The sequence below is a fragment of the Aplysia californica genome, unplaced genomic scaffold (genome assembly GCF_000002075.1).
Source record: "Aplysia californica isolate F4 #8 unplaced genomic scaffold, AplCal3.0 scaffold00469, whole genome shotgun sequence".
Taxonomy (NCBI): domain Eukaryota; kingdom Metazoa; phylum Mollusca; class Gastropoda; order Aplysiida; family Aplysiidae; genus Aplysia; species Aplysia californica.
In genome coordinates, this window is record NW_004797739.1 from 235713 (window position 1) to 247495 (window position 11783).

Below are 11783 nucleotides of genomic sequence, written 5' to 3' on the forward strand. Positions count from 1 at the left end.
GGGGGAGAGACTTGCACCATATCTATGAAGCTGCTTGTGCAGTAAAAATGAACATACTGACACTTTGAACAAAGTATTTTTCCAGAAGATATTGGAAGTTTAAAATTCCTTTAGAGGAAGCTTTTCAACTTTGTCAAAAGAACATTTCAATACTTATTCCTCATGTATTAAATTTGAGTTTTAACATGGCGGCTTTGAAAACTTATTTGAGTCAGTACCCTATGGCCAATTAAAAGTTTAGTTTCTTTTCAAGCAACATCAAAACATCTCCTTAAATTATGCAGTCTTTGTTTCCCCTATATTTTTGCCTTTCTTATACATTTACCTGGTTCAAATGGGAGCAGTCCAACAGGAAGAAATGCATTGGCACAAACACAGGCAAGGACCCAACCTCCGAGGCCATCGTTTTCAACCTTTCAATGGCAGCGACATAATCCCTGAGAGGTCGCTCACGACTGACGAACTTTTGAATCTGAGCTTCAGTGGTCAAAGTGTACAAGTAAGCATAAGGCTCATATACTGCTTTGTATCTGAGAAGAATAAATATAAACACGCCCAAGTCAGTATAAACATATAAGACTCTTTATTGCAAACAGAAAAAGCTAAAATGCACAACAGCACTCGGGTAAAAACATTGAGACACACATACACCAACAAGCAGGCATGTGCATTCACATGAACGCCAAATGAAGAGAATACAGTTAAAACTCTCTTAGACAGCCACCCATTGTCGAAGAGAAAAGTGGCCATATTAAAAAAGTGACTGTCTTACACAGTGCCATTTTCATGTAAAAAATACACAGAAGGGAGGAAATGAAAAGTGGCCATTTGTACAGGTGATAGTCTAATACAGGTGGGCGTGACAGCAGTTCAGCTGTATGTACAAGGCACATACTATAAAGACACATTGTACATTTTCAAGAACACTATACTGGTGATGAAGCTATGGAGTATAAAATGAGCAAAGTACAGCAAGCATGTTTCTTTCCATAGAATTTTAAAAGGACAAAGCTGAGAACAAAGCCTGAACAAGAATAAATCCAGTGCAGTCTTTGTTCTCTTCAAGCAGAAAAGAGATCAAAGTTCAAGTAAAAGACAGTCTATTACAATATATGTAATCAAAGGTTTGATCTGAAAACACAAACCAGTTTTAGATGCAAATATTAAAAATTTTATTCTTTACCAGAGACTCAGCCATATTTTTGCCACCCATTATTTTCTTTCTTTAAGAGCAAGAACATCAAAAACATTCCTTAAAGCAACAAAGGTGAGGAATCAATTCTTATTTTCTTTTTGAGGTTTGGGGGGGGGGGGGGGTGGGACCATTGCAAACTAAACTATTATAATATTACATGTTGGAACCAAGAAATACTGCAAAGTTCAAGAAATGTCTTTGATGAAATATTTAAACATGGGCTAAAATAAATGAGATGAGAACAATAAAAAAAAAATGGGAATCCACACAAGAGCTGTCTTACTTTTTTGGCCCATGACTGTTAGCCAGGACAACTGTTCTGATCTTGTCTTTGGCCACCTCCACCAGTTCTTCTTCCACTTCCACAGACAAGATACTGTCAGGCTCCAACTCTTCCACCTGAGGAGAACAGTTAGAAGCATTATCACCTACATGTACACAAACTTTATCTGAACATTCTGGTCAAAAGGATAGGATTCGAGTCATATTAATTTCCCGTACCCTTTTAAAATTGGGAGACATCTTTTTCCAGCTCCCAGTTTAGTTTAGCTTTTGTAAGTGTTTTACGGCACTCGCACTGCATAAGGTTATATGAGCGCCACAAGATAAGAGGTGTTACAAGAGAGTAACAAACACAAAAAAGGAGGGGAGATAGAGACGATAGATTTTTTATAGGAAAGAAGGAGCAAACCACACAAGAACACCCTCCAACCACCCACAGCTCCCAGTTTAAAAACCATCAGTTTTCAGCGCCAGCTATATAACTGTATCCATCAACACTGCAATGGCCATTGTATAAACACAAAATGTTTTTTTTTCATAGGACTGAAACAGAAAATGAAGTAAAGCTAGCATGCACAATACGTGGATGTTTGGACTTTTCAGTCAACTTTAAGTTTGTTCTTCATGGAACTCTTTAACAAAAGCAAGGTGCTCATGAGACTACAAAATACATTCAAGATCAAGACAGTCACGACATGAAAATAGACAAATCCTGTACTGATTTTCAACTTTTTCCGTAACATTTTTTAAATGAGAATACAAGGACAGTTAAAAGAATAATACTATAACAGTGGGGAGGGGGGGGGGAGGAGCTGGTTACCCTTCACAGATCAGATACAATACAACACAAAGCAGTAAAGCCTGAGATGAGCCAAAAAGTTATTTCTTTACTTTTTATATTATGATTAAAGAAGTACAACTTAGACCAACTCAGCTCCTTTCAAGATCTATTTTTCACTAGAACTTAAAGGTGGAAAAAAAATCAAAGAAAACAGTCACCTATTGTCAAGGATAAAAGTGTTTGTCTTAGACAGGTGGACATCTTGAAGTGTCATTATAATATAGAAAAAATATGCAAGGTGGAAGTTGGAAGAGGTCGTTTGTAAAGGTGATTGTCTTGGACAGATGGCCATTAAAGCAAGTTCACCTGTTCTTACAAAAAATTGGTTTTTCATTTCAGAAATTGCAACGACAAAGTAAATCAAATTCCAGCAAGAAGGGAGGAAACTGATGAGGTGTCTTCACCAAAGAGGTTTTATATATATATATATATATATATATATATATATATATATATATATATATATATATATATATATATATATATATATATATGTAATACTACAGCTCGCAGCAGTACATCATAATATGTGTCAGACGTGGGGGACCTCTTACCCTCATTGGCATGTCCGGCATGCCCCATTTACATTAACAATCTGAACCCCCATCATACTCCCTACGAGCTCTAGTATATTAAACACTGCCCTGCCCCAACATTTCAGTGCAGGCTTGTAGACTTCTTCCTTAGACCACTGAGACCCCTCCACGTGAGTCTCAAAAAGTACTCATCTGTCTTTTGAACTACACATGTCTTGCCCTTGAGGTTCAGCGTCCCAGAGTGGGCACACACAGCCCCGTTAATTTATATTGGGGACATCAGTGCCATGAACTCTAGTACTAAGTACTATAACCTCTTTGGTTATCACTTACTGTTTGGAAAAGTCCATGCTCCAGACGTGTGAGTCTGCGCACACTGATCACCATGGTGTCAATTATGAGAGCAAAAAAGTCGCAAATGTCTGTGAAAGCAGGGCGAAATTTGAGGCTGTTATTCTCCAAATCCTCTTCCTGCCAAAAAAAAAAAAAGTGACCTTAAATTTCAGAGTACTCAACATGATTAACTCCTGTGGAAGCTATTGAGAGAAGTGAAATGCTGTGAGTATGACCTTCCGAAAGCAAATAATGCAAATTGTAAAGACACTGCAAAAACACAAGATTGTAAACTATTTTCAGAGTCTGCATAAAAGTTCTTTTCTGCAGACACAATAAATTATACACCTGTCCCAACCAACAAAAAGCTCACATCTTAGCATCTTAAAAATAAGTTATGGGAAAGGTATTTCTTTCCACTTTGCCATCTCATTCCCTCTCAGTAGGCCTGCGTACTGCACTGCAGACTATTATAAGCACTCAAATGCTATTTCTTATGCATTCGTATTTTCATTTTTGTCAATTGCAAAGTGTCTGAAGATTGTGTTCTCTTGCTTAGTTGTCCCCATGAATGAAAGACTCATGCTGCTTAAACCACGAGAGCATACCACTGTAAACAGACAAACAAAGAGAGAGGAAAGGAGACAACTGACCATGAAGAAAGTGACCGGATGTAAGAGTTCAGGCAGACCCAGGTCAGCCATGATGTTGTAGTCTCCCTCATAACTGTTGCCCTCATAGTAGATCTCCACTAAGTCCACCAGATCCTGGATTGAGTTCTCCACACATCGACGCAGAAGGCCGGACATGAGGGAAGCCACGCAGTTGAAGAAACGCTCCATCTTTTCAACTCTCTCTTCCTGCATGAACAGTCAAATATACAAAATTAACCCACCAATACTCTTTACATCAAATCTTTAGCTTTTAATTTGATGAAGTTTTGTGGCCTACAAATATATCATCCACTAGCATCAGATTTCCAGAGTGAAACTTTAGCATAGTTTACACAGCCATGAAGCAAGCCAGAGAGTGAGTGTAAAGTGAATGCAACATCCTATAGTACCTCTATTGAGGTGGTAAAGGATACCAAAGCTACCACAGGGCAACTGCTTGAAATGAACAGGCAAACTTATTTTCTTGCCACCCACATACAGTAGCCATGTTCAATCTTGTATTAATGTTATAAGGAAATTACAATTTGTTAAATCATTCTGAAAAAAATGGCTAAAACAGCACCTGGACATGCATGGCTGGTGCCTCTATAAATAAATCATTGATGGTCTGGTCTGGTCTGAAAAAAATGTCCATGCTAGTGGAAAGATCACACATGGAGGGAGGGAGAACAAGCTAAGAGGTGAAAGAGATTAAGAGATTAAAAAAGCAGAAAAAAAAATACAACAAAAACAACACAAAAGAAAGAACATAATGGAGCATGTACACAACAAACTACCATCCTTGCACATTTTCTTAGTGGACAACAAAATAACCCAAGCAGTAGTTCCTGTGAAATACTTTGAAACAAAGCAAGACTTCTGGAAGTAAGATATGTGGCACGACATGGTGGAATCAGGCACTCATCAATTTTTGGGCATATAGGGTTATTGGTATCATTTCAAAGCCTGCTCATTTGCCTTGCTTTTGGTGAAAAAAAATCCATCTATGTTGATTAGAGAAGTTGAGATATTTGCGATTGAAGGAGGTCAGGGTCGCCTGGCTTGAGAGGTAAAAATTAGTGAGAAAATGGCATCAAAGTTTGGTAACTTCCACAGCTTGAGAGTCCTTTAAAACTGAATATTGACAATTTTTGTGTCTTTAATCAATGCTTTTCAAAAATCCACACCGAAATGCGTTTTTAAATGGACGTAAAAGATGTTGATCCAAAAAAAGAAAAGTAGGAAAAATTGCCCAATGGCCTGAAAAATGCCAGTTTTTTTTACTTCATCATTTTGACCCAATTTTGACGAGCGCCTGATTTCATCACAATGCCTCACATATTTTAACATCAACAGCCTTATCAAAGATGAACATGAAATTGGAGGTCCTGTCCGTTTTAAAATATTCTAATAGTGATGTTAAGTTCTGATAGTGCTATAAAGAGCATACAATTATACCACAGCACTTCTCTCAGGAGACTGCTGAAAATATCTTGGAGGGAAAAGAAATCAAATGAGGCAGTGCTTCATGAAATCTATGTGGGACGCTCAGTTATAAAAACAATCAGGAAAAGACAAATGCAGTTTTTGGAACACCAGAATAGACAGGAGGGTCTTGAACATCTAGCTCTCTCTGGCAAAATTTAAGGCAAACAAGGCAGGGGTAGGCCCAAAGCAACCTACTTAGAGAAACTAAACAGATGGGTAATGGGGAAAGATCAGGGTAACGTAGCTTTTTTAAGAGCATCCGAACAAAGGAATGAATAAAGAACCATGATCACCGGTGTCTGCCCCAGATCTGGCACTTGATGATGAATATGATGATATCAAAACATGGAACTGAATCTGCTTTCATACAGAATCTTTAATAAAAATAGCCCTTACACTTTGTGGGGGCATCCATGCCTCCACCTCATCCCTCATGTCATCGATCAAATTGCTGCACTCCATCAGCCACTCTCTTTCCAGAAATTCCGCTGCTGCTTTGCTAGAAATCTGCACCTGCTTCAAGAATGTTTCCATGGTGATGGGCATTTGTTTTCTCAAGCCTGGAATGTCAATCAGTCGGAAATCACTGTACCTGCGGATTTTAACAAATCCATTAAATTCAGTGTAATACAACAAGACAACGGTTATATGTGTCACAGATTGGGATGGCATGAGATTTTTAAAATTACATCATAAGCTGTAATATAACTATGGGGGAAGTCAGTGATTATTGTAATGAAACAAAGAGATAAAAATAAGCTGGGGAGGGTAAACGTAACCCACACTTATTGCGATAAAACTATTCCTCAGACACAAGAAATGTTGGGGTTATTTAAAACTTAGAACCCATCAATAGGACTAAAGGTAGAAAAGGCAGAGTTATGAGCAGAACAAAACCAGAGAACCAAGTCCCTTATCAGAGGAAAGAACTAAACAGAAAGCAGAAGTACAATGAATAATTCCTGTCGATCACTTTGTCATGTAACCTGAGATATGCATTTACACAATAACAAAAAAAATCATTCAAATTTCTGAAGAATGAAGCAACAAAGAAACAGTATTCTGTTATTCCTATTTCTTGAGATGGGCTTATCATCATTGTAGGTTTTGTTGGTCAACTTATTTTTCCAATTGTCTAAAAATTAAATGGCAGTGTCTAAATACCTGAAGCTGTAAAATGCTTGGTATAGTTTTTTCTTTATAGTTTCTTCAACAAACAGTACCGATTATTTTAGCCTTTAAACTATACTTATTCTAAATTTGTTGTTGTGAAACTTGATTTATCTATCAATCATATTCTAGACACAACAACCGTTGACTTTATTTCCATTATGCCCTTGCCACCTGTGCAAACAGCTTTTAGCCATGAATTTCCCCAGCCACTTGCTAGTTTTACGGAGTGAAGTCCGCTTGCTACTTGAGCTAGTTGCAAAACCAAATTCAAAAAGCTAAAGAACAGTTAATTGTTGTTTCCCAGGGCAGTAAACGGACTAAGACTCCACACAGAAAAGGGGTTTGAAAAACAATCATCTTCATTTGTATGGAATTTCTTAAATAGTGTTTTTACACAGAATACCCATCAGCATATTGAAATTGAGTTTTTTTTTAAAAAGAAAAGAAAAATCTCAGACTAAAGCACTTAAATCTATTACTTGTGCCTGTACACAATTATTTTATTTTTAAAAAGACCCTAAAATGAAAGATTATATGAAACATTACCTGCAATTGTCTCTCAGTTATATTATTCTCAAAGTTCAAGAGGGTTATTATTCTCAAAGTTCAAGAGGGTAAAAAAAAAATTATGAGAAAAAGGATATGTAGACTAGTATCCCTAAATATTTTTTAATCAGTTCACTGGAGAAATCAACTTACCTGTATTCAAAATTGTAGAGGATGTGCCTCATAATTGGATGAGTCAAAAACAAATTCTGTGAAATGTATTCTTTGTTTACATTCAAGCTGTCATGCCATGGAAAGCCATCTCGTCCTGCAAGGTTAGAAGGCTGCAAAAACACAACAGAAAAAAATTGAACATTACATGGGACATTTGTCATTCTTTCTAAACTGATTCTAAAGATCTTTGGCATGAATAACTCAGATGAACTAATTTTGAAACGAGGTGCAAATCCAACACACCTACAAATTTGAAAAGTAAGAAAAAGAAGTCGCCTAAAGAAAATAATAAAGATAATTGTGATTTGCACTAATTTTCAGCTATGGCTCATATGTCCTCAATAATGAGAACAATTGATAAAGCTCCATTCTTTAAAAAAAACCTCGTAAGATTGAAAAGCAAGACATTTATAAGTGGAAGCACTGACAACATACAAACTGATTGCTGGAATACATGAAAAACACAAATAAAGAAAACATTTCATAGAAATTAGAACTGCGCCACTTACTTTGACTGGCATTGGTAGTCCTAGTCTCTCCTGCTCTGCAGCGTCCAACAAAATATAGTCCAGGATAGCTATTCTCACTGAAGCTCTGTAGTCAACATCCATCTCCTGCGAAGGGATGCATGATGAAATATAAGAATAAATTTATGACAATGTAAAAAGCTACCACTAGTGTAAAAACCTAAAACAGAACTATATGGAACAACAACTGAAAATGCAAAGCCAGCAAATAAATGTTTCAAAAAGATTATTCATTTAATTTAACATATAATTTGTCATTTCTAACCAACTAGATAAAATACATTTTCCGACCATGTGCAGGGCCGGACATACATTTATATGGCTTCAGTGGTTGAATCAACACTTTGCTAATGAGCTCTGCACACCACATTCTCATGTTGTTTGCAACTTTCACAAGTATGCATTGATATTGTATGACCATCAACTTTCTTCATTTCGGAGGGAATTTAAAGCAAAAATGGAAATTCATTTTCAAAACTGAAAAAAAATTACCCTGAGAAACGCTCTTGTGGCCTGTGGAAAATCAGAGCGCAGATGCCTTGGTACAAATTTATAGACACCAGCCAAGGTATCTTTAGTGATGGGACCAACCATGCCTGGATCAATGGCTCTGTCTGCGAGGGCATAATACCTGAAAACCAATGATAAGACACAATACAATTATGGCTAATGAAAATCAGAAAACTAAGATCAGAAGAGAAGAAAACAATGTTCTTAATTCACATACCACTAATAGTCCATTCTCAGCAAAACGCAAAGAAATAACTAATGTGAAATATAATTATCTACTTAAAGAAATAAGTAATCATTGCCAATATCCAATTCACCAGTGTTTTGTCAGCAGATTTAAAAGAAGGAGTGAGCACACTTATTTTGTACCCCATTTCATTTTTGAATTTACATTTTCATTTCTACTTGTCAGATTATTTTCTCACCACCTTATAGGCCGACTTAAGTAGGAAGAAATGATGTGTGATGCGTCTCTAAGAGGAACATAAAGATGTCTCACAAAGTTGAACAATACTGTATGAACGATAGGCGATAGGATGTTGCCTCCTTATTTTCATTTTCACCATTTCTATTACTTTTAGATACTTCTTGTCACAACTTAATTAAATCCATAAGGCAAGATTTAAAATTACTGACATCTACTATGAAGAAGCAGAAGTAACAAAGAGTCTCCAATCCTTACATATATCTTTTTGCAAACTCTCCGCTGTTTTAAGTATTAAAAAAAGAGGTGCCAACTGTGCGTGGTGGGAAAGGGGGGAGGGAGAATCCTTTCCTTTCGCCGTAACATCTAAGAAGTCAATCAAATACACTGTATATATGCTTTAATTTATTTCTGTACCTCTCTTTCTGATCAGGTTCCGGCGAGGCTGCACGAGACAAGCCATGTGTGGAGAAATAGTACGGAGGAAATTCAATTTCCAGGACATCCAACGTATCCTCGTCATAACACGGTGTTGAGCCACGAGCAACGTTGTCCTCACCATGGTCCTCAGCCTCAGATCCTGCATCATAACCGTCCTCAGATCCATGTTGATCCTCTGAAGTCACAAAAACCATCAAGAGTCAATCTTTATTCCCATAACTATTCATAAAATGTAAACCAATTTTTTTTTGGTCTTTACCAAACAAGGTAATTCATGAAAAACACAATTTTTTAAAAATATATAAATTTTCCTTTAAGCCCCTCTTCTTATTATTAGGTAATTTGTTCGGTTGTTGTTGTTATTTTTTAATCTCTCATCCAGCCATGTCAAGATACTCTCTCCAAGCTGGGTCCTTGGTTTTTCTTATTGAGCCTATAAATAGCTTTTCAGCTGACAAAACTGTTCATATCTGCAACCACAACCTATTATGCAATTACAGTATATAAAAAAGTTAATCTCATATTTCTATACAAGAATATGGTTCTCAATAGTGAAAACAGATCTTTTCCCTACAACATGTAAACAAAACAATAATATGAATATAAGTCATCAGATTATGATAAATGGTGTTGATCAGAAATTTCAAGTAGTTTTTAAAATAACATCTTTTCTCTTCTTACTTTCAAACCAATACACCAAATGGATCCTTTGCCATTCATACATTCACAAATACTTAAAAAGCAATTTCTTCGGAGAAGAAAAGACTCATATGAAGCCTCAAATATATGATCGTTCAAGGTCCAAAGTTGAAGACTTCATGACTCACCGAGAAGATCGTGCTCTGGCACCGTTTTCATCCCGGGTGTGAAGCCACTGGAGGTCGGAGGGACACCGCTGTCGTAGCTGCCTGTCTCAGAGGAAGGGCCTCCAGACCGCGCTGTACTGGGACCTCCTTCAGCGTCCTGCTCAATCCAGTCTGAAGTATCATCTTCCTCAAAATCGTCTTTCCCAGCACTATAACCATTTTGATGCAAGGAATGGATTCCTAATATTCAAGACAGGAAAAAAAAATTCCGATCTGTTAAAACATGGCTCTGATTAAACTGACACGAGTAGATGGGCTTACAGGCACACAAACTTGAGAATAATTTTTTTTCTTTCACTGTAGGCATACACAATATTTTTCATTTTGGAGGCAGGCTTTGCCCCTGTTTGTCTGAAAAAACCTGGGTCAAGAGTGTAAACAAAATGTCCCAGGAGAAAGACTGAGATACTCAATAAAAATTCTCCCCAAACAGAAATCGAACTCAGGTGTTCTGTATGTGGTAGCGGAGCACCTAACCCCTTGTACGGGTGAGAGAAGACAGCATAAATTATTATAAATGACATAAATTATGACGGTGCCCAACAAGCATTTGGAAGGGGGGGGGTATCTATATTTCAACACTGAACCTACATTTGGTAAATCAGATAGAAAGTGCTACTTTACGCATAGGTTTTTATATTTCAACATGTAATATCAATCCTTTTATACCTTTTTTACACCTTTTGTTTTGCTTAATAGCAGGCTGTCTAAAAAAAATTTCCATTCTGTGAGGGGAAAGGGGGAGGGGAGGGAAATGGACTTGGTTCAACTGCAGTCGTTATCAAAAAACTGTCTGTTGCTCTATTATATCGTCGTAGCAGGTCTTTACAATGCAAGTTGTGCTTTTAAGACCCAGAGGGATAAGGTCATATTTCCCTCTGAACAGGTTCATTTGACCAATGGTCATCCATCCCTTTTAAGATACACACCATTACTGAGACTCCCGTTTCTGTTGATTGGAGGGAGAACTTCTCGAGTGGGAGTTGGACTCCGAATAGGGGAGAGAATATCTCCGTTCTCGCTCAGAGTTCTGTAACTTGATCCATCCACATACACGGAGCTGGTAGAGCTGAAGGGAAAACATTAATAATGAGTGGCAGAGTGGAGGCTCAAACATCGAGTTGTCTAAAAGTTAAAGTCGAAATTGTCTAAGAAACGGACACCAATTATTGAAGAGATAAGTGTGGTTGTCTTAGACAGGTGGAAATCTTAAACAGTGTCATTTAATGTTTAAAAAATGCAAGGGGGGAATGGGAATTGGTAGTTTGTACAGGTGATTGTCTTACACAGGTGGCCATTAGAGCAGGTTCGAATGTATTTGGGGGCATTGAAGAAAGGTGCATTTTCCAGAGAGCTTTATAAAAGATGTGCAGGCGACGCACATGCACATTACACCCCAACTCAAGGAGTACACTCAGTAGACTACTTCATATAATGTTACAACTTAGTCTCTGACTTCCCTCCCCCCGATCTCTCTCTCTCTCTTTCTTTCTTTCTCTGTCATTCTCTCTGTCACTCTCTCTCTCTCTCTCTCTCTCTCTCTCCCTCTCCCTCTCCCTCTCCCTCTCCCCTTGCTTGTGTAGGCCTATGTGTATAAGCAGTTGCATTTTTTGACGTGTGTATATGTGTGTTTAAGTGTGTGTTTTGATTTAATATTTTAAAACAGAAACTCAGTAAGCTGTTGCTCCTTATGTATGTATGAGTTTCTGGGTAAGTATGTGTGTCTGTGTGTGAGTGTGTACTGTGTGTGTGTGTGTGTGTTTGTGTGTGTGTGAGTGTGTGTGTGTGTGTGTG

At 37.5% G+C, this 11783-nt stretch overlaps 1 protein-coding gene across 1 annotated transcript in view; it reads right to left on the reverse strand.

The window, feature by feature from the left end:
* Positions 1 to 11783, reverse strand: part of LOC101848837 (dynein heavy chain 3, axonemal) — a gene marked incomplete at its 5' end in the record, with an annotated part of 135539 nt that overhangs the window by 104024 nt on the left and 19732 nt on the right. The window contains 11 exon segments of the mRNA XM_035971600.1: positions 326 to 530; positions 1479 to 1594; positions 3188 to 3325; positions 3841 to 4047; positions 5725 to 5920; positions 7201 to 7331; positions 7731 to 7835; positions 8241 to 8379; positions 9100 to 9298; positions 9951 to 10169; positions 10919 to 11058. Of these exon segments, the coding sequence (XP_035827493.1) occupies positions 326 to 530; positions 1479 to 1594; positions 3188 to 3325; positions 3841 to 4047; positions 5725 to 5920; positions 7201 to 7331; positions 7731 to 7835; positions 8241 to 8379; positions 9100 to 9298; positions 9951 to 10169; positions 10919 to 11058 (1795 nt within the window).